Genomic DNA, 27,445 nt, shown 5'->3' on the forward strand with positions numbered 1-27,445 from the left:
CTATGGACTTGCAAGTTGCAAAATAAAATGGGCAGACGTAGGCTACGACAGGCGAGAGCAGTGTGTGCGCCAAACTGGCCCCGACGTCGCCGGTGCTTGTACATTATATACTACTAGTTGAAGCGGTAACTAGGGGAGCACGACTAACTAGTTGTGCTTGGTGAAATTATGGGATGGATTGTCATGGCAACAGACCAGACGTCACTATCTGGGCATGTGTGTTCCATTTTTGCCTTTCTTATTTTCAGACTGCAAGACTTGGATACAGAACTGTGGAGGGAAATGCATTTATTTTATGTTGTCTTTGCGAGGAAACCAGTTTTACAGCAAAAAAAGAAAAATATTTTTTTTCTCATTTGAACGAGGAAAATATCCTCCCCTGCTTGGAGAAAGGAACAGGCTGCGGCATCTGGAGGGTTAACTTTCAGTATTGTCAGCCTAAAGGCTTTTGGGGGGTATGAGATAAAGATGCCGGGGTCGCTGAGTAATGAAGACGAGGGACAAGACGACATGGATTTTGAAGACGATGTGCCAGGTGAGGGGACGGAAAGGGGAGGCGGGCTGTCCTTCACATATTTAGCGCCGCTACGCCTTGAATGCGGGGAAAAGGGCTTGTCCTGCGTTCTTCACAGCACGGGGAGAGGAGGAGGAGGGGTGGGGTGCAAGAAGCACAGTCATGCTTATTATTTTTACACGACCTAGTGTCTTACAGGACTGGGGTACGGGTCTTATTTAGCCCGTCCGCCGGAGTCCACAGCGTGCATTTGGGGCGTATATGGAGCCACTTCGTCCGGAGGAGAAAACATGCATGGTCAAGGATCGCATCCGATCACGAATTGCAATTGTTCTAGCTATATTCTTAAACATTCGTAGGGTAGACTGTTTACTCAGTTAAGACCCAACTTTGTCCAAAACCCTCTCCAGAGATCTGACTTCCAGTAGCTTGGTCTGTTGTGAGTGATATTTCTCCCCCATTGCCTAGGCTATGCTGTATAACATTAACTTGTTAATGTTCGCTTTTGGAACAACATGTTAAACATTGGCATATTATAGGCTTATTCGGCGACAGCACAAGTGCATGTCCTTTATTTTTACTTTTATTAAAAGCGAAATCATGTTCATGTCGTAATGGTTCTTTTCACATATTGGCCTAATTAGGCCATTATGAGGATGACAGGATGCTCTGACTTGAGCTTTTCCTCCACCATTGGTCGCAGAGGTGTGAACTGAAAGCCACGTGTATACAGTAAACATTGCTTATCAAGTGTCCAGTCAGTGCCGCTGTACTCTTCACTCTCCTCAGTGTGCTCCAAGCCTCCATCCGTACAGCCCAGGTCACTGCTTTTCAATTTGAAATGCCCGGTACAATATACAATTAAGTGAAGTAGCTTCACTATAGCTTGGTGGTTTGCACAAGTGGGACAGAACTGTAAAATATCTTATCTAGTGTCAAGTGACAAGTCACAAAGTTATGTCTACACACACTCAGCCATGTCGCAGGTGGCTCTTTTTTGATGAATTGAACATTGTGGACCCTATTGGAAACAAGTGTAATGCTTAATTGGGTCGTCCACTCACAGTTAACAGCCTTTGTATTGAGTTTGTGCTTGAAATGTACTGTAATTCTGCAAACTGTTAATACATTTTTCAATCAATCAATCAAAACTCTATAGTTGTGAAGCTGCATCTTATTATTTTAGTTTGGCAAATTGTAAATACAGGATGTCGTCTACAGTAAACAAATGCATTTTCTGTCTTTGATGAGATAGACCTATAGGCCAGTTTCCCAAACTTTTTCATGGCAAGGACCCCCAAAATGACATGCATTTAGCCCCATAAGAGAAGAGAAGATTTTTACGGCTCTAGCAGTGATTTTCAACCACTTTCATTTCAAGGACCCCCGGTTTGACCTGAATGTAAAATGTACAATCAATGTTAATTTAGTGTACACATGGAACCAAATCATTTAGCTGGGGACCCCCTGGAACTCTCAAGGACCCCTGGGGGTCCCCTGGAACTCTCTCGAGGACCCCTGGGGGTCCCCTGGAACTCTCTCAAGGACCCCTGGGGACCCGCTGGAACTCTCAAGGACCCCTGGGGGTCCCTGGACCCCACTTCTTGAACCACTGACCTAGGCTATAGTATAGAATAGATCCTTTAGTTTAGAATAACCTGGAATCTTCTGGATTGTCAAAGCAAAGTTACTATATTTACCCAGGGTAACTGGACTAAGCATCAGATACTTGTTTACAGCCAGGCCCTGCTCATAGAACATTTCATGGTAGTGGTTCAATGCCTTGCTCAATGCTCAAGGGCACTTCAGCGGTGGTAATTTTAACGTGCCGTCCGGGGATACGAACTGGCGACCTTCCGGTATCAAGACCGCTCCGCAAACCGTTCGGCCACCGCTGCCATGTCACTTTGTCACTTATCTTTTCTGAAAGGTAGCTGGGAGTAAATTACTGCCCATCATACTCTGGCAAACTGCAAGTGGCATGGGACATTTACTATGCTGGTTATGATGGTGTTCTGAGCCTACTGAGCCCAGCTCATCAATCACTCCATCCATCTCTGGCTAGTCTTACATCTGTAAGGATACTTTTCATGGGCTGTGTCACTGTGTCAGTGACTGCTTGTGATGAAGGGACTTCACTTAAGGATTGCCCTCCCCCTGACAGTCATCATTAGGCCTATATGGCAGTGTCAGTTCAAGTCATTGGGATCAATAAATTAATCACTTTTTAAACTCCTGCTGCTTGCTTTGAATGTTAGATGATTTGTCAGCCAACGGGCAGATTTTTTTTATGTTCTCGCTAATTCATGTCATAAGTGTCAAAAGTGTGTGTGTGTGTGTGTGTGTGTGTGTGTGTGTGTGTGTGTGTGTGTGTGTGTGTGTGTGTGTGTGTGTGTGTGTGTGTGTGTGTGTGCGCGCGTGCGTACGTGCGTGCGTGCGCCGTGCGTGCGTGTGTGCGTGTGTGTGACAGAGAGAGAGTGGGTGTGAAGGTTATGGAAACTACAGTGTGCAGGGAAAGTTGACAGTGCAATGTTCTTTCCTACTGTTGCACTACAGCGTATTAAATGTGTCTTTTTCAGAAGCAAAGATATTGCGTTATTGATGGAAAGAAATTGTGATTGACCATCATGGTTATTGGCGCAAAAGTAGTGATGAGCGTAACCTGTTTTCCAAGCTTTTTTGATTACAGTTAACACAATTCGAAGTACTGGTGTTGGAATTTAGCCTGAGCTGCTGGAAACATGTGAAGATATTACACAATGTGATTGATCTTTGATTTCTATCTTCTACCCATGCACATATAAACCAGTAGGCTACAGTAACATAATGTTTGTATGCACCATGCCTTTAATAAGCCAGAGAAGGGGGGGGGGGGGTTGTTTAGCTGTTGAGGCATATGGCTGCCAGCTCTGGCCTGGGGTACTGATATGCGTCCCTGAGTTCTTGGTGGAACTGACTATGGCAGGTGAGTAAGATATTTGTGTGATTAATTTTGAATGAAGACATTGTCATGTCACCATCAGTCACATTCGGTTTGTGTCTACCATGGAAATCCAGCTTCTTTAAATTGTGCATAGTTGTTGCACAACAGAGGGCCTTCACACAATATGTAACAGAGTAATCTAACCATAAATGCGCCACGTCTCTGTCTGCGTAAGTGTGTGTGTGTGTGTGTTTGTGTGTGTACGGTTGTAATGCATGTAACCTCGAGAACCGTTTGCCTCACCGACTTCAAATTTGACACACGCGTTCCACACCCCCACAGGGAGTGCAGTGCCTGGTATTGAGTCGGTCGGACCCACGGTTGTCCACAAACACCACAAAAGGCTCTGGTCAGGCTCTGCCAGTGGGCCTAATTAGCCCGAGTGCAGACAGACAGATACAGAGATCTCCATGTGGGACACAGACAGACATACAGTTAAAATGGATGCTATGACAATGGGTATTGCATACTAAAGAGATCTCCATATACAGTATGGGCACAAAAGGGACACAGACAGATAGTTAAAACGGGTGCTATCACAAGTTGACAACGGGTATTATTAGGTTCCCAAGTTGCATCCTTCTCAAGTAGGCCGGTGGCCGACGGGCAGTCGGGCACGTACAGGTCTAGTCCTACTATAAATGCACCACGTCTCTGTGTGTCTGCGTGTGTGTGCGTGTACGGTTGTAATGCACGTAACTCGAGAACCGTTTGCCCCACCGACTTCATATTCGACACACACGTTCCACACCCCCACAGGGAGTGCAGTGCCCTGTATCGAGTCAGTCGGACCCACTGTTCTCCAGAACCACCACAAAAGGCTCTGGTCAGGCTCTGCCAGTGGGCCTAATGAGCCACCTGTGCAATTTCCAGCCTCTGCCTCAGCCAATTGATTGCCATGGCAACCCCACACCTGCAAATTGATTACTTAACCACTGGCAGATACAGAGACAGATAGTTAAAACGTGTGCTATGACAAGTTGACAACGGGTATTATTAGGTTCCCAAGTTGCATTGTTTTCAAGTAGGCCGGTGGCCGACGGGCACGTACAGGTGTAATGTAATGGAGTAATGGAGGCAAGCAATCACATCACTTTGCCTTGCCTGGTTGCCCTTTTATAGGATGGAGATGTTTTTAGGGCAATATACAGTGTAGAATAGATGGTCAAGATATACAATTATCCACATTAATCCTGGTATCCCTATTTTAGGCAAATTTCACAAAATTGTAACTTTATTTTCAAAATACTTTCTAAATGAAATAAAATCTATTTTTCACGTGTCGCGAGCTTGTAGATTGTCTCTTTGCTACAATGCAATCCAACAATGTTTCATTAAGTACAGCTCTTGAGCACTACTGCTGTGCCTTTGCATTGCTCCAGTATTATGTAAATACGGTATGTGAACTGTCATTGGTTGTTATATCACAGACTGAGACTAATATCACAAATCCTTTTGTGTTTTCTCTGGGCTTACACCACGATGGCCCCGTCCTTTCTCTGGGCTTACACCACGATGGCCCCGTCCTTTCTCTGGGCTTACACCACGATGGCCCCGTCCTTTCTCTGGGCTTACACCACGATGGCCCCGTCCTTTCTTTGTGTTTTCTCTGGGCTTACACCACGATGGCCCCGTCCTTTCTCTGGGCTTACACCACGATGGCCCCGTCCTTTCTCTGGGCTTACACCACGATGGCCCCGTCCTTTCTTTGGGCTTACACCACGATGGCCCCGTCCTTTCTCTGGGCTTACACCACGATGGCCCCGTCCTTTCTTTGTGTTTTCTCTGGGCTTACACCACGATGGCCCCGTCCTTTCTTTGGGCTTACACCACGATGGCCCCGTCCTTTCTCTGGGCTTACACCACGATGGCCCCGTCCTTTCTTTGTGTTTTCTCTGGGCTTACACCACGATGGCCCCGTCCTTCCTTTGTGTTTTCTCTGGGCTTACACCACGATGGCCCCGTCCTTCCTTTGTGTTTTCTCTGGGCTTACACCACGATGGCCCCGTCCTTTCTTTGTGTTTTCTCTGGGCTTACACCACGATGGCCCCGTCCTTTCTTTGTGTTTTCTCTGGGCTTACACCACGATGGCCCCGTCCTTCCTTTGTGTTTTCTCTGGGCTTACACCACGATGGCCCCGTCCTTCCTTTGTGTTTTCTCTGGGTTTACACCACGATGGCCCCGTCCTTTCTTTGTGTTTTACACCACGATGGCCCCGTCCTTTCTTTGTGTTTTCTCTGGTCTTACACCACGATGGCCCCGTCCTTTCTTTGTGTTTTCTCTGGGCTTACACCACGATGGCCCCGTCCTTTCTTTGTGTTTTCTCTGGGCTTACACCACGATGGCCCCGTCCTTTCTTTGTGTTTTCTCTGGGCTTACACCACGATGGCCCCGTCCTTTCTCTGGGCTTACACCACGATGGCCCCGTCCTTCCTTTGTGTTTTCTCTGGGCTTACACCACGATGGCCCCGTCCTTCCTTTGTGTTTTCTCTGGGCTTACACCACGATGGCCCCGTCCTTCCTTTGTGTTTTCTCTGGGCTTACACCACGATGGCCCCGTCCTTTCTTTGTGTTTTCTCTGGGCTTACACCACGATGGCCCCGTCCTTTCTTTGTGTTTTCTCTGGGCTTACACCACGATGGCCCCGTCCTTTCTTTGTGTTTTCTCTGGGTTTACACCACGATGGCCCCGTCCTTTCTTTGTGTTTTCTCTGGGCTTACACCACGATGGCCCCGTCCTTTCTTTGTGTTTTCTCTGGGCTTACACCACGATGGCCCCGTCCTTTCTTTGTGTTTTCTTTTGTAATTGTTTTGTACTTGTACTGAAATTGAAAGATTATCATGGGCTTTTGTGTGCCTAGCACAAATGCTATCCCCAATTGGAAAAGGGGCTATTTTTGGCTCTCTCACTGTGAAAGTTGACACCATTTTTCCCCGCTGCGCGTGCGGCGTGCATGTACTGTAGCTGATACAGAAAGGATGCGTTCTTGGGTCCATTTGCGGATGCTGCGGTTTGAGCTGTTTGCTAATTGTTTCATTCGCCATCTATTACATGCATTACTTTCTTATCATCCTTTTACACGGTCAAACACGTCCATAACGGAGTACATTTTAATAGCACTATTTATACTATGTCCCTTCATCATCTTAACGACCAAGATTTCTAATAATAGTGCAAGGGTGTCTTTGTCCGAAAGGCAGTTTGAAGACAGAGCTACTACAAGCCACTTAACCAATCAGGAAGAGAGCCTTTTTGGCTCTCGTCTCGTCTTGCCTCTGTGGCGGCCTGGCGGTCTGGGCAACACTAAGTGGGCATTTCCACACGGGGGCTGTCATAGAAAAGGGCTAATGTGTTTTCCTGTAAACCTCTGGTTTTCTCACCAGGGAGCCGCTCATGAATCTCCCCTCTAATGGATGGTGCCAGTGGCCGAGCCCTTGCAGGAAGGTCACGGCGGCGTTACTAGTGTCTCTCATGCACTTCACTGAGGGCATGTGGGCCAACAGTAGAGCGTCAGTCCTCTTCCAAACAGCACCTGGTGCCAAGTGCCCCTGAGCCACAGGACAGAATGACACCCCTCCTCCCGCCCACTAACACACACACACACACACACACACACACACACACACACACACACACACACACACACACACACACACACACACACACACACACACACACACACACACACACACACACACACACACACACACACACACACACTCTCTCTCTACACCTGGCATGGCCTGGTTGATTCGGCAACCAGACGTGTGGGTTCCCCCGAGGCAATCTCACAGGCCATTTAGTTGTGAGGTTGAGGCCAGAAACGATACTATGACGCTATATTTTCCCCACATTGAGGCAATGTGGTCTTTTACTACATAGCCACACAGCTTTTATGCAACATGGCTGTATTATTTTCGCATATAGGAAAATCCTTTACCTTAATTTAACTCTTGGCTCCTGAGACTGAGAGTGTAAACATTGACCCAAATGGACCTATTTTTATTTCATGTTAACACAGGAAAACAATATAAGGATGAAGCACATTGCTGCAAATGATGATGATTGGCCCATCAGAGCCAATCATCAGAAGGTTGCACAAAATGAAACACGCACATTTTGACAAAACGCGAACATTCCAACTCTGGCACTGTATTTTTCTTTTCACTTGAAAGCAGTGCCTTCTGCTTATGCATCTGAGCCCATTTCATAATCTGTGCATCTGACAGAGATGTTATGCTAGCTGCGTTGCCATCATAACTTGCCTGGCAGGCAGCTAACATACATCCCAGACATTTAAGAGCCCTGCCGTGAGGCATGGCAGTCTAGCCCTTCCATAACTCAGATGTATGATGTAGAGATAGAGAGATATGAATATAGGAGTCATTGAAAGAAATACACAGTAAGATAAATAAAGGAAAAGACAGAAAGAATAAATAAAGGAAATACAAGAACTACCGTATATATCAGGTTGAAGTGAGAAGAAACAGGCAGATCTATAGATAGATGGTTGGATGGATGATGGATATGGATGGATGTAGAATAGATGTAGATATATGGGTATCAATGGATACATATAGAGATTCATAGGAATATAATATATTTGGATATGGAGCTGTTGTGACAAAAAGAGAGTTGAGCCAGAAGGCAAAGCTCTCTGTCTACCGAGCAATCTTCATTCCTACTCTCACCAATGGTCATGAAGTGTTCCTACTCTCACCAATGGTCATGAAGTGTGTGTGGGTCATGACCTAAAGAATAAGGTCGCGAATACGGGTGGCTGGCATCTCCCTTAGAGATAGTGTGAGAAGTTCAGTCACGCGGGAGAGACTCAGAGTAGAGTCGCTGCTTCTTCGCCATGGAAAGGAGCCAGCCTAGGTCGTTCGGACATCTAGTTAGGATGCCTCTCGGGCGTCTCCCTTGGGAGGTCCTCGAGGCACGTCCCACTGGGAGGAGACCCTGGGGCAGACCGAATTAGGTAGTAGTGGACTTCAGGGTCAGTCTTGGCTGATTGACTCTGATACATGTGCTGTATATTTCATGGCCTCCGGTGCGTGCGTGCGTGCGCGTGCACACACGCGCGTGTGCGTGCGTGTGTGTCTGTCTGAGAGAGACAGAGCTTGTGCGTCTAGTTACAGTGGTGTATTGAGCAGGGCTGCCTCATCACAGTCTCTCCCTTTATGGTACTCCTCTGTGACCCACTGTGGCATCACTGTAGTCTGCCGTGCTCAGCAGTCGGCATGCTTGTACACAACAGCTCTGAGACAATACAGCTGACAACCTGCAGCGGGGACGCTTTGGTCCCAGCAAGCATTAAAACGCCGCAAATAGGCTTACTACGCCCCACTGGCACCAGAAAGGGGTTTTCCCATTCAGGAAGTCACTTCAGCGCACAGTAACACCATAGTGTTAAAATATAACTCCAAAGAATGTATAAATCGAATTCTGTCTAGTCAAGTCAAGTCAATAGCCAAGTTGTTTACATAGCACACTTGAGGTGCTGTGTGCCTCTAAATATTACATTATGTATAAAGGATACGTTGCAAGGATACAAGTTTGCTGTCAGGCAAAAACCTTGGATCTCCATATATTTTCTTAAATGAATGTTCTACTTCATACATGGGCAACTGGCGGCCCCGGGGGTCACATGCGGCCCCCACCTTCACTGAATGTGGCCACAGGTTAATTTCAGAATACTGATATATTATTAATTTACAGCTGTTACACTTCTAAACATGCTTTAATTACTTCAGTCTAAATTAGTAGCTTGATGAGTAGTTACGTAGTATTAAAATGTTATTGTCTTTTTGTTTATGTCCAATGTATTTGTATTTAGTTCGTAAAGTTAACATAACTATAACTGTGCATTTATAATTATATTTAAAGAGCTTATTTTCAGGATTCCAATTCAAAAATAGCAAAAAAAGAATTATGTATTTAAATTCAAATATAGCAAAAATAGCTGACCTACAAGCTCAAAATGTATGTATGTATGTATGTATGTATGTATGTATGTATGTATGTATGTATGTATGTATGTATGTATGTATGTATGTATTTGGTTAAAATGGGTAAAATGGGCATGCTCTGTTGCACTGGCCTAAAAGTGGGTCCTCTAAAACTGCTTCAACTTCTGAGAATGTGTTTGGTTCATTAGCCACCAGATGGCATACCTTATAAGTATGTATGTATGTATGTCTGTATTTAAAAGGGGAGCTTTTTTGTAAAATCCCAGCCTACAATACCTTCATATATTTAAAATCCAAAGTAAGGTTACCAGTGAAGGGCAACCTGCCTATTCACTGGGGACTATGCAGGAGTTGGAGTTCAGTGTCTTGCTCAAGGACACTTTGACACTAACCCATGGGGAGCCTGGGATCGAACATGGGAACCTTCTGATTCCACCGCAGCTGCTCTACCTCCTAAACCACTACTCTCCGTGTGTACGTAGTCTTAAGGCCTTTTCAGATGGGGAGTCATACTGACGCACTAGTCATTTTCAACGAGAGGCGCGCATTTATTTTGGACGTGCAGAGAAGTTAAGGGGGCGTTTTTATGCAAGCATATTTTTGCATATTTTTGCACGCGTGCTCGATTCGACCTGGATTTTAGTGAACTTACTTTTTCACGCTACACGTCCCGCGCCCCCTTATGAGCGGACCTGGAGCAGACCTGGAGCAGACCTGGAGCCGATCCAGGCGACAACGCCTGCGTCACTCGCTCCTAGTCTGAAAGGACCTAGTATACATTGTCCTGTGCCTGTGTTTGGGTCTGGGATGTGGTTAACCCATTTTGACCTGACATTTTTCAAAAATAGCAGACCTACAAGCTCGTAGCGCGCCACTCGGTGGCGTGCTACAAGCTCGTAGATCTGCTATTTTTCAATAGCTAAATTACAACATAATGTTTAAAACACCAAAAGGGGTTCCCGCCCAAAATGGGTTAAAGCAGACCGGTTACTTTACTTGTTCAAAGTGGCTGATAGGTATAGCTATATGAGCTCATCACATCAGGTACAGTTTACCAGCTTGCAAATACTAGGAGGGCATCAGTGTCTATTGTCCAATCATGACCATGTTTCTGTTATGTTGATGTTGAATGTGGTGCTGTTTGTTTCTCTGAGCAGGCATTGAACGCCTCTTTGTGTCTTTGTGTCTTGTTTCTCTGAGCAGGCATTGAACGCCTCTTTGTGTCTTTTGCGTTTCTGTGTTCAGATGAGGATGAGGATGGCGAGCGCAACGTCATGCCTCTCACGCCCCTGGATAGCTTCTTCTCTGACGACGACTCCCTCAAGCAACCCAAGAAGAAGAAGCCCAAAAAGATCAAAGAGGGCAAAATGCCAAAAGTCAAGAAGAGGAAAAAGGAGGTAAGGAAGGGCATGTTTATGTGCGGCCGGTCGTTCCGTTCCGTCTGTCTTTTTTTTTTTATACTAAAATGTTTTATCCCACAATTTTGTAACCCATTTTTTCACCCAGTGTCAATTATCTAATGTAATCCTGGGCGCTACACTTCCTCTGCCAACCTGGGGGGGCAGCGGACTGACCTCATGCTTCCTTCAATGCATGAGGAGTCCAAGCTGCTTCTTTTCACCTGACAGGGGAGAGTTTCCCCGGCCGGACGTAGCGTGTGGAAGGAACACGTTATTCCGACCAGTTCCTTTCCCCTCCATCAGGCGCCCCGGCTGGCCAGGGGGAGGTAGTTTAGAGACCAGGATTACGGTATGTTTTTGTGAGGGTACTTACCCTAGGGGACACGGGGAGAACATGCAAACTCTACACAGAAAGGCCCTTTCGCCAACCCCGCCTCGGGTCCGTCTGTCATGACCCCAGCAACCAAACACAATAGGGATATCTTGTCTTTGAGCTTACCACATGTTCTCCGTCTCTTTCACGTCCCCTCCGGTCGGATCAAAGGTGTGCTTTAGCCCCCAGACTGCTTCTGAAATCTAAACGGGAGGCGGTGGAGCGTGTCTAGCTTACGGGCATGTTGGCCACCAGTGTCATTATTGGTGCCAGTGTAAGCTGTACGCAGTGAGAGCCAGTTTAGAGAGTGTGGTCGGGGGTGCCTGTGGCGGATGGAAGTCGTAGTGGTGGCAGCGGAGGTGGCAATGGGAACTATTAGGTCAGCTGTGTGTGCATACAGTGTGCCAGCTCAGTGGCAGAGCTGCGATGGAGTGATTTTAAGTTTTAACCATCTGAACCCTAGCCTCCCCATTGCAGTCATAGATAAAACTTTGGCAGAATAGCAAGACGATAGATTTGGTGTAGAATAGGGAAGAAGAAGTAGGGGACGTAGTTTAGACTGGGGGGTAAAGTGGTTAACGCCAAGCTTCTCCATTGTCTCTGGTCCGTAGCGTTAGTTTTTGTTATCATTTAGTCTAGTTCTGTGTGTCTGTTGACACTGTTAGCACCTTGAGATAGATATGGTTGCAGTAATACTGCATTTTTACTTTAGTAGTACCGTATACATATATATTTCCCTCTAAAACGCTGCTATTTCTTCTTGTTCAATAACATGTGAGGCGAGCCAAGTAAGTTAGTTTGTCTTAGCCTTAAGTTACTTACCTGTATTCTAACCCTAACCCTGTGTAATTTAATATGTTTAACATGTAATGTGCTTGTTCTTTATTTGTGGGGATTGGTAATGACAAATGACCATGTTTGCTAAATCCGGTGTATACATTACATTGATGTGTTGTTCATTAATATGCGATAAACAAAAAAGTAAACAAGGCCCAAGACAAAGTCAAGTTTATGCTAATGCTCCAATCTGTTATTATTTTGTACATTCTAAATGGTGGAGCATGGTGGTGACACAGTAAAACTGGCTCATTAATCATGGTCAAAGTTCTCCATACAGAAATGTTGACGTCAGCGCTGGTGTGTTGAACTGTACTCATATTTTTGACATTCTCTTATACTTGATTTCAGATAGTTTAGTGTAGAAAGACAGGAAGAGAGGAGAGACAAGTGAGACAGGATGGGTTGGATTTGAACACTGGGTCCTCACGCTCACGAGGAGCATTATGGTGTGTGTGCACTAACTGGCTGAGCCATAAGACACCCCTCTGTGTCCGTCCCCTCTGTGTCCGTCCATAAGACACCCCTCTGTGTCCGTCCCCTCTGTGTCCGTCCATAAGACACCCCTCTGTGTCCGTCAGAGTCATTTATCCACTTTACTGATGGTTTACTGTAGTCTATTCCCAATGTCTGCGAAGTGAATCCTATTGAAATTAAGTGAGCGATTTCTTCTGCACCTTCCAGAACATTACAAAATGCTAAACATTTCTGCAAAGCCCCAACGCAGTAAACATTTTGGTCATGCAACCATGTGCTCTCCACAGTACCGACACACTATGTGCCATTGAACCTCATTCCCAGTGTGTCTCCTGGCCATGATGGCCGTGTGGCGGAGAGTGGTATATATCAGTGACATAGCCAGGATGTTCCTCTCTGACGGCCGGGGAAAGCCAGCCAGCGCTGCGAGCGAGGAGCCCCGACTGGCCAGGCACGCCACGAGGCCTTTGGCTGTCTGTGATAAACACTGAGCTCTAGGTCCCGCTGAGCTAATGAGGGGGGACTCCCTCTCTGACACAGCCTCTTCTCTTTCACACGCTAACACTCACACTCACACACACACACACACACACACACACACACACACACACACACACACACACACACACACACACACACACACACACACACTCACACACACACACACACACACAGTTTCCCCCTCCTTTTCAAGCCTGCTCTCTCCTTTCCTTCTCTCTCACTCACACGTCACCTCTCTGCCTGCATAGTGATGCCTCCACTTTTGTTTCTTGTAGGTTGTCACAATTTCTTTCTTTCTTTCTTTCTTTCTTTCTTGCTTTCTTTCTTTCTTTTTGGCTTTCGTTCTTAATTTCATGTTTCAATCATTGCACCCTTACCTGCCCTTCTGCTTTGCCTCTTTTCCCTTTCTTCCCCTTCATTTGGTCCGTATTCATTCCTCTCCCACAGAAGAACCATTTGGTCCGTATTCATTCCTCTCCCACAGAAGAACCACTGCTGCTGCAATTCACTTCCAATCACTCACCAATGGGTTGGTGTCAGAAAAGGGCCTCAGATCAATTGGGGTCACAGTGCTGTCAGTATAAGCACATCTCCCTCCCAGGGCTGTGCTGCTGCTGGTGGAATGCGCACAGCAGTGATTCTCCAACATTTTCATGTCAAGGACACGCAAATTGATTTGTATTAAGCCGCAGATACTCTATTTGAAAAGACTTTGTGTCAAGGACCATACGATTGCATACTTGAAGATTTGTTTGAACATAAAATAGGGCTTAAGTGTTTAAACTGTTCCTCATTTTGCTGGGCCCATAGCACTTATCCTACCCCCTTAGATAGCACTTTTTAGACTTAGATAGCATTTGAAACAGACTTATAGCATGTCATGTAGACATCACAATAATTGCATTGTATGTAGTCATAGCACATCATAGTACATATGTATAGCATAGCATAGTATATATGTATAGTTAATATGTTTAGTGTCATTATATAGATATGTTCTAGTTACGTTCTTAGCTTACGCATGTTTCTTGATAAATGCATTTTATATATGTGATGTATTCCCATACTTTTGTTCTTGCCTAATGTAAATCGCTCTGGATTAAGAGCGTCTGCTAAATGCCTAAATTGTTGTAAATTGTTGTAAATTGCTGGGGAGACCCCGGAACCCCCGTCAAGGACCCCTGGGGGTTCCTGGGGAGACCCCGGAACCCCCGTCAAGGACCCCTGGGAGACCCAGGAACCCCCGTCAAGGACCCCTGGGGGTTCCTGGGGAGACCCAGGAACCCCCGTCAAGGACCCCTGGGAGACCCAGGAACCCCCGTCAAGGACCCCTGGGAGACCCAGGAACCCCCGTCAAGGACCCCTGGGGGTTCCTGGGGAGACCCAGGAACCCCCGTCGAGACCCAGGAACCCCCGTCAAGGACCCCTGGGAGACCCAGGAACCCCCTTCAAGGACCCCTGGGGGTTCCTGGGGAGACCCAGGAACCCCCGTCAAGGACCCCTGGGGGTTCCTGGGGAGACCCAGGAACCCCTGTCAAGGACCCCTGGGAGACCCAGGAACCCCCGTCAAGGACCCCTGGGAGACCCAGGAACCCCCGTCAAGGACCCCTGGGGGTTCCTGGGGAGACCCAGGGGTTCCTGGGGAGATCCTGGGTAGGAACCCCCGTCAAGGACCCCTGGGGGTTCCTGGACACCACTGTGAGTACCAGCGGTATACAGAAGCCAGAGGGACTTTCTTGTCTCATTCCTCTCAGCGCCTGGCCAAACAAAAGGCCCATCCAGATGAAGGCGGTCCCTGACCTGCCTGTGAGAAATCAATATTGTGCCACAAGGGGAACTGGGAGTAAACAAGAAGCCATCGCTGAATTCAGTGTAAAAAGAAAAAGGGTGCTGCAGTTTGGCTGTGGAGTGTCACCGTGACAGTGCAGTGATGTCACAGTGATGTCACAGTGACAGTGCAGTGATGTCACAGTGATGTCACAGTGACAGTGCAGTGATGTCACAGTGATGTCACAGTGACAGTGCAGTGATGCTTACAGCTTCAATATCGTGTAGAAATGCAGGCAGTGAGAGATGGACTGTCTTTTTTTGTTTTCATTTGCTTTGCTTTGAGGGAATGTGAGTTGACGGAAAGATGAAAAGAAAGACACTGTTTATTCATTCATCTTTTCCTTTGATAAAAAATGTTTAATGTGCTATAACACACACCTGTGTTGCTTATACCGTAGATCACATTTTGTCAAACTGGGTCACGTCAGCATATTATACTTATTTGATAGTTCCAGTGGCATTCGCTGCAATTTCCCTGAGGCAGCAACATCACAGGGAAGAGGGAACAACATCACAGGGGAGAGGGAACAACATCACAGGGGAGAGTGAACAACATCACAGGGGAGAGGGAACAACATCACAGGGGAGAGGGAACAACATCACAGGGGAGAGGGAACAACATCACAGGGGAGAGGGAACAACATCACAGGGGAGAGTGAACAACATCACAGGGGAGAGGGAACAACATCACAGGGGAGAGTGAACAACATCACAGGGGAGAGGGAACAACATCACAGGGGAGAGTGAACAACATCACAGGGGAGAGGGAACAACATCACAGGGGAGAGGGAACAACATCACAGGGGAGAGGGAACAACATCACAGGGGAGAGTGAACAACATCACAGGGGAGAGGGAACAACATCACAGGGAAGAGGGAACAACATCACAGGGGACAGGGAACAACATCACAGGGGAGAGGGAACAACATCACAGGGGAGAGGGAACAACATCACAGGGGAGAGGGAACAACATCACAGGGGAGAGAGAACAACATCACAGGGGAGAGGGAACAACATCACAGGGGAGAGGGAACAACATCACAGGGGAGAGGGAACAACATCACAGGGGAGAGGGAACAACATCACAGGGAAGAGAGAACAACATCACAGGGGAGAGGGAACAACATCACAGGGGAGAGGGAACAACATCACAGGGAAGAGGGAACAACATCACAGGGGAGAGGGAACAACATCACAGGGGAGAGAGAACAACATCACAGGGGAGAGGGAACGACATCACAGGGGAGAGGCAGCAACATCACAGGGGAGAGGGAACGACATCACAGGGGAGAGAGAACAACATCACAGGGGAGAGGGAACAACATCACAGGGGAGAGGGAACGACATCACAGGGAAGAGGGAACAACATCACAGGGGAGAGGGAGGGAACAACATCACAGGGGAGAGGGAACAACATCACAGGGGAGAGGGAGCAACATCACAGGGGAGAGGGAACAACATCACAGGGGAGAGGGAACGACATCACAGGGGAGAGGGAACGACATCACAGGGGAGAGGGAACAACATCACAGGGGAGAGGGAACAACATCACAGGGGAGAGGGAACGACATCACAGGGGAGAGGGAACAACATCACAGGGGAGAGGGAACGACATCACAGGGGAGAGGGAACAACATCACAGGGTAGAGGGAATGCATCTAATTTGATTACGCTTTCAGAAACTTATTTTTTGTTTCTGCCTTTAAAGTGTGTGCGTGTGTGTGTGTGCGTGCGTGCGTGCGTGTGTGCGTGTGCGTGTGCGTGTGTGTGTGTGCGTGCGTGCGTGTGTGTGTGTGTGTGTGTGTGTGTGCGTGCGTGTGTGTGTGTGTGTGCGTGTGTGTGTGTGTGTAAAACATTGAACTCTTGGCCACTGTGACGATGTCATACTGTAGTACCATGTTCACTTCAGAGTCAACGCCAGCTTAATATTGGTTCTGGTTCCCTGTCTGCTCCTCTTCCTCTTCTTCCTCCACCCCCATTCCCATCCCCCATCTCCCCTTTTCTATTACCCCCCCCCCATTCTCCTCCCCTCTCTCTCTCTCTCTCTCTCTCTCTCTCTCCCGCTCTCTCTCTCTCTCTCTCTCTCTCTCTCTCTCTCTCTCTCTCTCTCTCTCTCTCTCTCTCTCCGCTCTCTCTCTCTCACTCCTTCCTTCTTCTTATGCATAAATGAGATTTGTCTAGACGGGTGCCTGGGCGCGCAGGCGCTGCAACCACAGGCCTCTGCATAACAAGCTCGTTATGCAAACGCCTCTGATTGGATGGCGCCGTTCCATTGGCTGCCACCGCTACAGAGTGAGGCGGGGGGGGGGGGGGGGGTGGTGGTGGAGAGAGTGGCACTGTAGAAAGAAAAAAGAGTGAGAGAGAAAAAAGAGAGAGGGTGCTGGGAGGCAGAGAGAGAGAGAGAGAGAGAGAGAGAGAGAGAGAGAGAGAGAGAGGGTGCTGGGAGGCAGAGAGAGAGAGAGAGAGAGAGAGAGAGAGAGAGAGGGTGCTGGGAGGCAGAGAGAGAGAGAGAGAGAGAGAGAGGGTGCTGGGAGGCAGAGAGAGAGAGAGGGTGCTGGGAGGCAGAGAGAGAGAGAGAGAGAGAGAGAGGGTGCTGGGAGGCAGAGAGAGAGAGAGGGTGCTGGGAGGCAGAGAGAGAGAGAGAGAGAGAGAGAGAGAGAGAGAGAGAGAGAGATGTATAAGGATGGAGTGGTTGTGTGAGGAAGAAATTAGGAAGAGGGAGACAAAACAGGAGCTGTAAAGAGAGAGAGAGAAAGAAAAGTAAATAAATAAACCAAAAGTAATCGGGGGGTCGATAGCAAGTTGTGGGGGAGAGAGATAGAACGAGAGAGAGAGAGAGAGAGAACGAGAGAGATAGAACGAGAGAGAGAGAGAGAGAGAGAACGAGAGAGAGAGAGAGAGAGAGAGAGAGAGAGAGAGAACGAGACAGCCCTAGACATTGCTCGATTTCCGTTGCCATGGTAACACAGGCTGGCTGCTGGTAGGGTTGGCGGGCGCTGCGGCAACGTGAGCCCTTTTCACTGTGCTGCAGAGCAACAACGCCTGCAACACTCTCCGTGCACGCGCGCATGCACGCACGCACGCACGCACACACACATGCACACACACACACACACACACACACGCACATGCACGTGCACACACGTGCACACACGTGCACGCGCACACACACACGCACACTTAACGGGGCCTACTGTGCAACAGGCAGCAAGCGGACCACGGTGTGCGATCATGCGTGCCCCATAATGCTCTCCAGAACACAAACTCTCACACGTGCACACGTGCAGTGTGTACATAGAGGAGGAGAACCCCCCCCCCCCTCCTTCCCCACAAACACATATTGGCACGCATGCGTGGACACACACACACACACACACGCACGCACGCACGCACGCACGCACGCACGCGTGCGCACAATCAATAATGAATTAATTTATAAAAGGAACATCAACAGTGGAGCCTAGTAAAATCCTTTGTGTTAATTTAACTCAATTTAACTCCAAAATTGACCTTTTTTGGGTCTATAGCTCTGAGAGTGTACACACATGGAATCAACCAATTGGTTCCATTTCCACTCTGAGCTACAGTAACACTGTAGTAAAGTTGTGTACAGTGTGTAGAGCAGCTCAAGGCTGCGTCGTGTGTCTCTGTTGAGGGAGTGTGTTGTAGAGGTGGCTGTGCCTTCCATCAGCGTTGGTTCATGGGGGAGGCTTCTCTACAGTATTCTACATTCTACAGGCTTCTCTACAGTACGTTGGTTCATGGGGGGGGCTTCTCTACAGTATTTAACATTAACGTTGGTTCATGGGGAGGCTTCTCTACAGTATTTAACATTAACGTTGGTTCATGGGGAGGCTTCTCTACAGTATTTAACATTAACGTTGGTTCATGGGGAGGCTTCTCTACAGTATTTGAGGTCTTAAAGTTATCTGGCTTATTTGAAGTGTTGGGGACTCACCATTTTAACCCATTTTGGACTGTGGACTTTGGAAAAACCCATGTTTCTATGTCAGTGGTGCTCAACCTGTTTCATGTCAAGGACCCCCAGAATTATCTCTATTGGACCACGGACCCCCATCTCAAAATATGTAGTTCCAGGGACCCCCCAGAAGCAAATATTGTAGTTAAAAATGTTCACTCTGAAATATATATTCAATGATTTGCGCCGCATTTTAACGATTTGTCAAAAATAGCAGACCTATACAAGCTCGTAGCGCGCCACTCGGTGGCGCGCTATGAGCTTGTACATCTGCTATATTTTTCAATAGCTAAATTATAACAATGTTTAAAACATCAAAAGGCGTTCCCGCCCAAAATGGGTTAATGAGAACGTGACATGGAATACCATTAGACTGGACGAATTGCCATTTAGCCTACACAGTGAGATCCATAGTGTTACATTTGGAGTGCGTTTATTCCTATTCTGTAGTAGTGCATAGATTTGTTTTGCATGGATTGGTCTCAGCGGGAGTGATACCCCTTGTCCCTTTTATTGGGTTTCCTCTTTCAAACATTTCTGCAACATAGAACAATGTGTTGCGTTTCTTTTGGTTCCGTTTACATCAGTATAATCTCTGAATCCTGGCTTTGGGAGGGACCTTTATCTGAAGAGATGGCTTTTCTTTGTATTTATTCAACTTTGAATCTGGTCCCAATTGGCCCAGAAATCTTCTTTTGAATCTTAAGTCCACCACCTCCAGAGATAGAGGGCTCCATTTCTCTCTGATGCCACATTCTGACTTTGTTTTAAAGCAGCCTCACTGCATTTCTGCAAATGTCTGTAAACATTTATGACGTTGGTGATTTTTGCTTGTGGGAAAATGCACAATTATGTTATTTTAGTTTTAAAATAGGCTTAAGTGGTTAATCGGACTCATCAATTTGATTATAACAAAGTCAGTGTATGGTGTGTGTGTGTGTGTGTGTGTGTGTGTGTGTGTGTGTGTGTGTGTGTGTGTGTGTGTGTGTGTGTGTGTGTGTGTGTGTGTGCGTGTGTGTGCATGCGTGCGTGCGTGCGTGCGTGCGTGTGTGCGTGCGTGCGTGCGTTCGCCTGTGTGTTCATCAGGGAGTGGTCCAGCCGGTGGTTGACAGTGACATCGATGATGCGTCGGAGATGGAGGAGGAAGGCGAGCGCCCAGAGATAGGCTCAGAGAGCGAGAGCAGCACCTTTGGGCCGACCAAGAAAAAGAAGAAGAAACCAAAGGAGAAGAAAGAGAAGAAGCCCAGGAAGAAGAAGAGAGAGGAGGAGGAGGAGGAGGATGACGATGACGACGACGACGGCAACATGAAAGTGAGTTGGGAGTCAAGAGAAGCTTTTCACAGAAGGCCTCATATCATATAGCCCCATTTATACTTTGGTGCGCGTGCCAGTGTTGCCTGCCGAAAATAGCTACTGTAGTTCACAAGCTTGTAGGATCTGTAACATTCAGTAACGTCTGACAGAGTGTAATTCAAGCGTGAGCCTGTCTTAAAGTTAAAATATGTATAGTTATTTAAAGTCCCCCAGAGATCGTGTGCTTTGTTTGGGTAAATGCCTTTGTGTAGCTCGGCTGTCCTGTGAAACTTCTAGTTTCTTGTGCCCTGCATATATCTCCTGCATATCTCCCTGCATATCTCCCTGCATATCTCCATATCTCTGCATATCTCCAAAGCAACTCAATTCGGAATCAGCACTTGCTGAATCCAGTTTTGGCAGGACACTGACACTCAACTCAGATTGGGTGCGACATGATGAATGCTGAATGCCAGACGTGGGGTACAGAAATGTATTTAACTAATTGATTTTGAGATTTATAAAAACTAATTGATGATCCCGGACGAGCCCCCATTTATGTTACAACTCATATGTCTAGGGGTAAGATGAGTAGGCAACATAAGAAGGAGGAACAGGAAACCATGATCAAATGCGAGGTTTTATTATAATCATCATTATAATGATCATCAGATTAATAAAACTAGAGGCTTGGCCCCATGATCTCTGTATCGGTCTGTCTGTTAGTACTTGTCCCTTTTATGCCCATATATTGTATGGAGATCCCTGATGTCATTAGCATATTCCCATACATTGTATATTGGCATGCCTATATGGGCATATTGGTCGGATCGGCGGTTCTGGACTTGCCGGATCTCTGTATGCCTGTATATGGGCGTATCTGGTTTGTTTATTATTTTCACAAAGTGTGTCTGGATTCCAGGCTAACTGTAAAGCTCCTTTAGGGGGCTTTTGGGTGGGGGGAGAAAAATACTTGTCAAATACATGTATTGAACAAAGATGATTTTTCTGCCATGGATTAGGGACTTTAAATAAATGACAGCTGTGTGTTAGTGAATAAGTCCTTTGTCTCGTTCTGCTGTGATTGAGTATCTCATTACGCGTTAGTCTCTCTCCTCACATCATACTTTCAATGAAATGTAAATCTATTCATCTTGCCTGCATGTTTAATTAATTCAGTTATTAACCAGAGGAACCCTATCACCCCCCGAACATTCAATGAAAATAGAACAACGTGTTGCGCTGCGACACGTGAGATTGTAGATAGGCAATTTTCCGCAAAGACATTCAGTTTCGAGGGAAAAGGGGAGGGGGCCTAGTATAGACCCCTGGGGGACTCTGGCCAAATACGTAGTTAGTTAGTTGTGTGTGTGTGCGTGTTTGCGTGCGTGCGTGCGTGCACACTTGTGTTGCTATTGCATGTTGTTGACATATTGTTTCTGTGTGGTCCGAGGAGCCCAAGTCGTCCAGCCAGCTGATGCAGGAGTGGGGTCTGGAGGATGTTCAGTATGGCTTCACCGAGGAGGATTATAAGACCATCACCAACTACAAGGCCTTCAGCCAGTTCCTCAGGTGAGCATCCATTTTGTGAACGACAAAGCCTTGTTAATATTTCGCCGTACCACATGTCGCCTGGCAAAATGGCCAATCTACAATGCGATGTGATGGGTTTTGGGCTATTATGTGGCTATTTTTGGCACGTGACATAAACTTATGACAGAACATGTAGTCTCTTGCACAGGACAAGAAGCCGCTCCGTACAATATAATGTCTGTCTGCAAAGGTCAATTAGAAGCTTTTTCATTACCTCATACTTAGCCTGAGCTAATAATACTGATTGATGACAAAATGGCATTTCTGGGATAACATAGCCCTGACAACAGTATTAATGTACTGAATAATATAGTTGTTCACATTGCATTGGGATTGTGCAGCAGTCCAAGTAGGGAATGAGACATTACCCCAGGTGAAGGAGATCAAGGCAGGACAAGAAAGAAAGTTTGAGCGCTTTTACCACAAAAGGCTTTTCTTCTGTGTGAGTCTTAGATATTTACAAGCTCTGACAAACTTTACAACCAAAGGGTCTCTTAGCTTTTTCCACAAAAGAACATATTTGCACATACATACATACATACATACATACATACATACATACATACACACACACACACACACACACACACACACACACACACACACACACACACACACACACACACACACACACACACACATAGGCCATTTACTATGGCCAGCAAATGTCTCCAGCCTTCTTTACTAACTATTTCATATCTGCGTAATAAGAATCTGCATTGCCTCCTTGTGTCGGCACAATTCACAAACAAAACCTTCACAGCACACTGTGTCCATTTATAGTGTGGCGGTCATGTCCCCTGTCCCCTGTCCCCTGTCTGTCCCCTGTCCCCTGTCTCAGGACCTACAGGTGCCCCTTCCCAATGACCCAGGATCAAATCCCACCAGGGCCTTCAGCCTTCTGTCTCCTCTACGGCTGTGTTTCTCTCAGTGTCCCCACTGTCTGAATAAAGAACACCATCCTATGGGGACCGGACTGCTCACTATCCTCCAACACACGCACACACACACACACACACACACACACACACACACACACACACACACACACACACACGCACACACACACACCCTACAGTGAAACTAGAGCACGGTGTGGGGGTGGCGAGCAAACAGTGGTCGTTTTGTTTGAGCTAGAACCTCTGCTGTTGGTATAAAGAGCGTGTATCACCTGGGGCTGGCTGGCTGAGCTGAGCCGAGCTTGAGCTGAGCCTGTGCTCTGACAAAGTGGAGCATAGGCTCCAGCAGCATGCAGAGCCCCCTGTGAGTAGTCAGCTGCTCGCTGGATGCCGGTGACAGCGCGGAGGATCAGGGGCTCGGTTGCCCTGACCCACTATCTCTCTCACAGGCCACTGTGCCAAACATCCAGCTTGTCGCCGTGACAATTCACAAACATGACACACGCGCGCGCAGCGTGGCGCGGCGCGGTGCAGCACAGCATGCACAGCAAAACGTTACGGGGGGTGCAGACTGGGGGCAGCAGGGTGTCCGCGAATCAAGACACAGTTCCCTCCGGTGCAGAAGGTAGCATCAATTACATCAGTGGGAGTGGGAGCATGCCACTATAATATTGCCCTCTCCTCTCCTCTCCTCTCCTCTCCTCTCCTCTCCTCTCCTCTCCTCTCCTCTCCTCTCCTCTCCTCTCCTCCTTGCTTTTTACTCAGGCCCCTCATTGCCAAGAAGAACCCGAAAATTCCCATGTCAAAGATGATGACGGTGCTGGGGGCCAAGTGGCGAGAGTTCAGCGCCAACAATCCCTTCAAAGGCGCATCCGCCACCGCCGTGGCGGCCGCGGTGGCCGCCGCTGTGGAAACGGTTACCGTGGCACAGCCGCTCTCTCTCAGCAGCGGCCAGCCGAGCGCTCAGCCGGGGCCAATCAGAAAAGCCAAAACCAAAGAGGGAAAGGGTAAGAGGGGCTCGCAAACTGTGCCAACGGATGTTTTTTTTAGTAATAATACGCTCGGCATCTCAATTAACATAACTGTGGTGGCGGTGCGGTCCTGTGTCCTGTGTCCTGTGTCCTGTGTCATAACTGTGGTGGTGGCGGTGCGGTCCTGTGTCCCTGCAGGGCCAGGAGTGCGAAAGAGAAGCAAGGCTGCGAAAGAGGCGAAGAAGAAGCCCAAGGCGAAGAAGACCAAATCAAAGTCGTCCCAAAGTGTGAAGAAGAAGAAAGCCTCGTCGGTATGTTGTGCTTGTGCTTTCATTCGCCTGCTTTCATTTTAGCATTAGTTTTGCAAAAAAAAACACTCATTGGGCTTAAAACAGCCATGCCCACTTTGCCCAAATGTGCTGACATCGTCACATTTGTGATGACGGCATTGGCCGTTTTTAGCCCAATGAGTATTCTTTTGCAAAATGAATGTTTGAAATGGATTCAGCATCATGAAAACCCCCTAGTTTGACATGTCACATGCTACATAAAGCATGATGAAATTTTGAATGTTTTGCCTTCTATAGGTTGTTAATGGTATGGTCACATATTATGCCAATTGTGAAAATTGCTCAACATATGCAAGTTAGCATCCGGCAGTTTCTACATGCTGGGGAGTGGGACCCATACTAAACATTTCTAACATAAAACGTTGGTGTACTCAACATGTCCGGGTTCACTTTTTGGCTACTAGGCTACACTGACTGTTCCGCTGAAGTTCAATGGGAAATGCACTTACAGCCGCATACAATAGAATACCATACCATGGTGTAGTATAATGTAAGGGACAATGAACAACGAGGTGGTCATTATTCAGGAATAAATCCTGACCCAGACGTGTGGAAGTGGAAATAAACCCTGGGTTTCTTTCTCAACCTCCTCGCTTAGCATACAGATAATAATTTTGACACAAAATATAACAACGGCAATATTTTTATTAAAAAGGATTTCCTCTTTGCTCTGTGGCAACACAGCCGACTCACAGAACTCCAGTAAGTTCTGATCTATGGAGTTTCAAATGGAGTTCAATGGACAGGTGGTGCCATCTTGGGAGGTTTTCACTATTGCTTTCAATGGGGTGACGCCACATTCTCTTTCTGTTAAGAATCATTGCATTGCCTACTTCTCAACGGAGTTGTTTTCAAAAAAATATTCCTTCCTGTAAAATGACTTTGAGTTTGTTTACTTGGACGCAACGTTGGATACGGCACAGAACTAAGCATTGCAGATTGATAATGATCCCGGACAGGTGCTCCGTCGTATTGATCAGACCTACACAGACCTATACGGTCCATAGACCAATTATTTGTTTACAAACATTGGGACTGGGCGCACGGGTGACAGTTTCATGTAATCAATTCCCAACAGATCTCCAAACCTGTTGTTTTGGGGAGCGCTGGTTTCAGTCCATTCAACCTCCTCTTGTGAGTTGGCTAGTGAGATGCACCCTAGGAGACATTTATACTTCAAAGCCCAACAGTATTGCGCACAGAGAACAGCTGATATACAAGCTCACATCGCATCGCAGATGCGACTGTTGTGAGCGTAGAGGTCTGCGTGCGCGACACCATCGCGGGACGAAGCATAAATTATACTTGATGGACTGCAGGTGCACGTGCAGCCGTGCACAAATAGGCTCTGCTGCCGTGATCATGAGCGCACCTCCCGTTCTTATGACAGCGACTGGAGGTGTGGTGTGGTTAGAACTTTTCCATTGCATCTTATGAGAGGTGGTGTACTTCTGCTGCCTTTATGCGCGCGCATGCTGTTTCTTATCAGTGTGACGTCGTCTGATAAGGCGTCTATAGCAACGGTCTGTTATTTATAGCAGCAGCCTGTAATAATCAATAAATTACAGACCGCTGAATGTGATTGACCAATCAGAAGGCCATAGTCCATAGTATAATTCTATATGATAAAATACCATAAATATGAGTTAAACATAAACGTATATTCGGGTCTGAAGAATGCAGTGTAACGTAACTAACGTTTGCCTCCATCTTGACTAAGCAAATTGTGTGTGAGTCATCATTGCGTGTGTGCGTGCGTCCATGCGTGTGCGTATGTTCCTTTATACCTTTTGTAACCTTTATTTAACCAGGGGAGTCAAATATTGAGGTTCAAGACCTCATTCACAAGTGTGTGTTTGTGTGCTGTGTGCTGTGTGTGTGTGCGCGTGCGTGCGTGCGTGCGTGTATTTTCCTAGAGTGAGGAAGACTTCTTTGAAGAGTCAGACTTTGATGACATCAGCATCCACAGTGCCTCTGTGCTCTCTGACACCTCCGGGGCTGCCGCCAAGAAAAAGGCCAGGCGCGGGAGGAAAAAAAGGAAAAGTATGTTGTTTACCTCCTCCTCTCGTGTCGTTCTCTGGGTACTTCAATGAAATCCTTCATAGCCCGACAGTCTGCAATACTGTACGGAAACAAAACAACGGGTGCATGCGTGTCTGTGCGAGCAGCTCAGCACGTGTGTTGCAATCCAACCGCACTGCTGCTGCCTAATTAGCGGACACACTTGTGCAAAATGTGTGCAAGTTAAAGCTGCAATTCCGGAACGTGTTTTAATGACTTTATTATAGATAGATTATTTAACCATTTTGTATGATTGAGTATGTTAATACAGTATAAGTAAACTAGCACGTCTGCAGTGGGTGGATGCAGACCCTGGTGACGCGTACTGTACTGTACTGTACTGTACTGTACTGTACTGTACTGTACTGTACTGTACTGTACTGTACTGTACTGTACTGTAGGTCTGGAACCTACTGGTTGACAAGTAGTACTGCCCGAAGCCCATGAGCACAATATCTCCCTCAGTCAAGCGGTGATTGCCTCTTGCCTGAACGGTAGAATTTTTTGCCTCTCACGCAGGAGATCTGGGGTTCGATTCCCCCGGTAGGAGGACATAAAAGTTACGTATAAGCGTGCCAGCTAATCTGATCTCTTCTCCCCGTGCCCATGGCATTGTCCCAGAGGAAGATGGCGACGGCTATGAGACGGACCACCAAGACTACTGCGAAGTGTGCCAGCAGGGCGGCGAGATTATCCTGTGTGACACCTGTCCCCGGGCCTATCACTTGGTCTGCCTCGAGCCCGAGTTGGAGAAGGCCCCCGAGGGCAAGTGGAGCTGCCCCCACTGCGTGAGTGCGATTTCATTAGAACTAGTCCCGTAGTGTGCTTTCCCCCATTCATGTTGAAGATATTATATTACACAGAGCTTGTCCGTGTAAATCCTGTTTCCAGTAACCTGATTATGTTATTATCCTGATTAGGAGAAGCCGCGTTCTTATTCCAATTATGGTGAACCGATATGATATCTGGCACACGCGCACAATATTAGCTGGGATACTGGGGGTAAAGCATGTAGCCATCTTAACCCATTTACAGTAATATCTGTTTCTGCAATCTGTGTCATATCAATTTCCATGTTAATATCCTGAATATTCCGTCTGCTCGTGTGCACAGGGATATTTATGAGTGTGATATGAAGATGCACATAAACAGCTTATTGCAAATAAGAACTTAGCCTGGATTTGAGCTATTATCTGGAATGTGGAGTGGAAGGAGAACCTCTTACTGTAACTGTCATGGATTAAGATTAAGATGGATTGTTGTTATTTGCTTTGAAAAAGCAACAACAACAAAGGAAATCCTGTGCTCTGGAGACCTGACACTGCTCAAGTGCCTAATGTTCTTGCTCTCAGTGAATTTGAAAGATGTCAGTATTGTAGGAACTAGGGTTAGGGGGACTTTGGGGGGAACCTGA

The 27,445-nt window shown here is 47.0% G+C and overlaps 1 protein-coding gene across 1 annotated transcript in view; it reads left to right on the forward strand.

Moving 5' to 3' along the window:
- Nucleotides 1-428: 428 nt before the first annotated feature.
- The window catches only part of chd5 (chromodomain helicase DNA binding protein 5), an 80,980-nt gene continuing 53,963 nt past the window's right edge, over nt 429-27,445 (forward strand). The window contains exons 1-8 of the mRNA XM_079509246.1: nt 429-535; nt 10,712-10,863; nt 19,951-20,175; nt 21,611-21,729; nt 23,415-23,656; nt 23,819-23,931; nt 25,887-26,013; nt 26,653-26,819. Coding sequence (XP_079365372.1) covers nt 469-535; nt 10,712-10,863; nt 19,951-20,175; nt 21,611-21,729; nt 23,415-23,656; nt 23,819-23,931; nt 25,887-26,013; nt 26,653-26,819 — 1,212 coding nt within the window. The 5' untranslated portion in view covers nt 429-468. The remainder of the gene's footprint in view (nt 536-10,711; nt 10,864-19,950; nt 20,176-21,610; nt 21,730-23,414; nt 23,657-23,818; nt 23,932-25,886; nt 26,014-26,652; nt 26,820-27,445) is intronic.

Source organism: Electrona antarctica (assembly GCF_951216825.1).
Source record: "Electrona antarctica genome assembly, chromosome: 9".
Classification (NCBI taxonomy): Eukaryota; Metazoa; Chordata; class Actinopteri; order Myctophiformes; family Myctophidae; genus Electrona; species Electrona antarctica.